The 3,225-nt window shown below is 31.7% G+C and overlaps 1 protein-coding gene across 1 annotated transcript; it reads right to left on the bottom strand.

Moving 5' to 3' along the window:
- Positions 1 to 287: 287 nt before the first annotated feature.
- On the bottom strand, positions 288 to 2,942 carry HELRODRAFT_164026 (hypothetical protein; the record flags this gene model as incomplete). The annotated part of the gene is made up of 5 exons (XM_009029086.1): positions 288 to 560; positions 1,148 to 1,246; positions 1,390 to 1,488; positions 1,813 to 1,915; positions 2,914 to 2,942. The coding sequence occupies 5 exons, from the start codon at positions 2,940 to 2,942 to the stop codon at positions 288 to 290; spliced, it is 603 nt and encodes a 200-aa protein (XP_009027334.1).
- Positions 2,943 to 3,225: the final 283 nt, after the last annotated feature.

The following is a 3,225-nucleotide window of genomic DNA, read 5'->3' as shown; positions in this document are numbered from 1 at the left end:
TGCCCTGATATGCTGGTCATTGTCATAGTTTGATCAAATGTGATACCCAAATATTCAACCGATGTGCATAAATCGACAACAGTACCGGAAATATTGATTGAATTAATAAGAATTTTTTGTAACTGCTGCTTTCATTCATCTTTAATCCATTCTCGACCATCCAACCATTGAATTCTTTGAAACAAGAAACAAATGTATCAGCTAGCTCCTCAAAAGTGAGAACCGAAGTACTTGAACAAACTATCTGCAAATCATCAGCAAACGCATAATATTTGGAAAAATATTTTTCAATGATTGGCAGGTACTCTCGGAAATAATATTAATTTTATAGTGAAACTATTTTTTGGATGAGCATGAAGCAAGTAGAAGATGAAAACCACAACATTGTTACAATTCAACCAGGCATAAACAACAAAATGTTCAAATATTTTTAGTTTTCTTTGTTCTAAATAAGCTTGATGCTTATGCTTATCATTAAGCAGAACAAATCGGTATTTAAAGATGGAAATAATGAAGTGCTTGACAGTTTCTGAATGGAAGTTGAAAGAGTAAATACGAACCTGATGGCGGAAATTTGATGTGTTTGACTGACAGATCAATATTATTTGTAATAACGAAAATTCTATTTTTCCTACAGAACATCAATGAGTGGCCATTTTGCTCTTGATATTCATTTTTCACACATGTTAGGCTTTCCCAATAATTTTAAATCAGCTATTTTCTAAACTCATAACAATTATAGCATCTGTAACTTGTGGGTCAACATTTGCACAGGTTCAACACGTAGCGTAGCGGCTTCAAGACGTTAGCACTGGGGTGACATAACATGAGATGTAGTAAAACAAGTTCTTGTTAGATCATTTCAAGAGTTACATATTGAAAAAAATAATGGTAGAAATGTTCATCCATTTAGCAGGGAACAGATGGTTTTGTTGGGGCTATTCAGTGAAACCTCACAAAACAGTTCTGTAGGAAGCGTACTTCTCTCGTTATTAAAAAGAGTTGGGACAGCTTTGAAATGAAAATTTTTAAAAACTAACATCTAAGGAAACACAAAATCATACCAAAATTAATCATTTTCAACAGCGAATCAACAATTTTTTCAATAAAATAGTAAACAAAAAAGTTTTGAGCATCATGAAACAACCTGAGATTGTATATTGATTTTTGCTCCAAGTTTCACTAATGTCTCAACGGCCTCTCTCTGGCCTGCCAGGGAAGCAATATGGAGAGCTGTGTTACCTTTCTGAAAATAAAATGATAAATTATTAAAATTATAACCATTATAAATATTTATGTCAATAAATTTTTCAACAAATTGCAATTTTATGCTAAAGTGTTGTGTAGTAAAACAAAGAAAAAATTTCCAACCAGGAAAAACACCATTACCTTAGTTACTGAATTGATAGCAGCTCCCCTGTTAACGAGTTCTGAAATGATTGTGGCATGTCCTTCCTTGGCAGCCAGGTGCAACGCATTCATCCCATTCTGAGAGTTAAAAGGTTCTTCAAATAACTACCAACATTTAACTACTTTTTTTAAAAAAATTATCACATTTAAAAGAAAAACATATAGTAGGCCATGTTAGTTAATTGCAAGTCGGTAACGTATGAGCTTTAAAGTGCAGATTGTATCGATATATTTATTCATGCATTGATTTACTGATGATATGTAACAAATAATTAAAATCATTTTTGTTTAATCGGATTGAATTGTTCATTTAATGTGTATGGTTCATCTCAAGTGTATTGTCCTTTAAGTATTATACAATTGGCATAAATATTAAAATTTTTAAAATCACGAGCTACTCACAGCATTGCAAACGTTAATGTCAGTTTTGTTCCGCAGATATTCCAGAACCTTTTCCAAGTTGCCTGAACGAGCTGCCCTCAAGAAATTTCGCCTCACCTCCGACCTAAATGGAGGAAATTGTATGTTCCAGTGTGATCAAATTGATGATCCATTATTGTGGCGTACAATTGAAACGTAGTGTATAATGAATTTTTTCTACTAACAGATGATTGCTTATGAAAAGTTAACAATAAAAGTGCTTTGCAGTCACAGGCGATGAACATGAACGAACATGTTGAAATCAAGATTTCTCTTAATATTCGTTAAATATTCAAGAAACTTGCCAAAATTGATTTGTAACATGAAAATAATACATTTTCAAATTGGAAACATTGCACATTTGAAATGATAATTCCAGAATATAAACTTGAAAGGTGGGCCTAAAAAGTAAGAGTCATTATTACTCTAAAAATGTTAAAGGCTGACAAAATTAAACAAAATAAATTTATTACACGTTCCATATTTGTGTCGGCGCCATGTTCTTTCTAAAAATGTAGAATACAAATGTCATTGAAAAATTGAAATTATGAAAAAGTCAGAGGTGTTTCTGGAAAATAATACAAAAAACGCTGTTCGATTTCTAAAACATGAATGAGAAAGGAATATAATTTGGTGGTAAAATATATGAACTAAAAATAATTTTCCGAGCAATCAGGGTACGAAGGATGTCTGTGGTACTTCTGGCCAGGTTGAGAGAAACATTTTTTAATCTAGAAAAACTCTTAAGGCCGTTTTCAAGAAAAATATTGAATTAGGATAGAGCATGTAGAATTTGTGAAATGCCAATGAGCCTTGATAAACTATTTTCGAAATCTAAGTTTTGTAGCAGCTTCAAAAATAAAATTTGATATTAAATGATATTCAGTAGAAGTGTCATGTACAAATTTAGAAAAATTTGTATTGCTCCAACCATGAAATACACTATCATTAAAATATTACTAGTCGGCTTGATTCCATGTACGCGTGCTGATTTGCAATGAGGACTATTATTAGTATTTAAATTTATACAAAGATAACAAGATTAAACCATAGTGGCATAAATTAACATAAAATTAAAGAGACATGAATAAAAAGTAGACGTAAGAATGCATGTCTGGCTGTATGGGGAAGCTGCTCCATTGGAAATCAATACAGAAGCCACTATATGAGATGTATGCGTGTATCTCCCGCTCTCTCTCTCTCTCTCTCTCTCTCTCTCTCTCTCTCTCTCTCTCTCTGCGTGTTACAACCTCCGCACCAAATCATTATATGAATATATCTACATACATTCAAGATTTCGTTTAAGTATGAACATTTATTCATATATATGTATGCATGTAAATATATGTTTATATATATATATATTTATATATATAAATTATATGTATATATATA

The sequence above is a fragment of the Helobdella robusta genome, assembly GCF_000326865.2.
Source record: "Helobdella robusta unplaced genomic scaffold HELROscaffold_6, whole genome shotgun sequence".
Classification (NCBI taxonomy): Eukaryota; Metazoa; Annelida; class Clitellata; order Rhynchobdellida; family Glossiphoniidae; genus Helobdella; species Helobdella robusta.
This window is presented reverse-complemented; position numbering and strand designations above follow the sequence as displayed.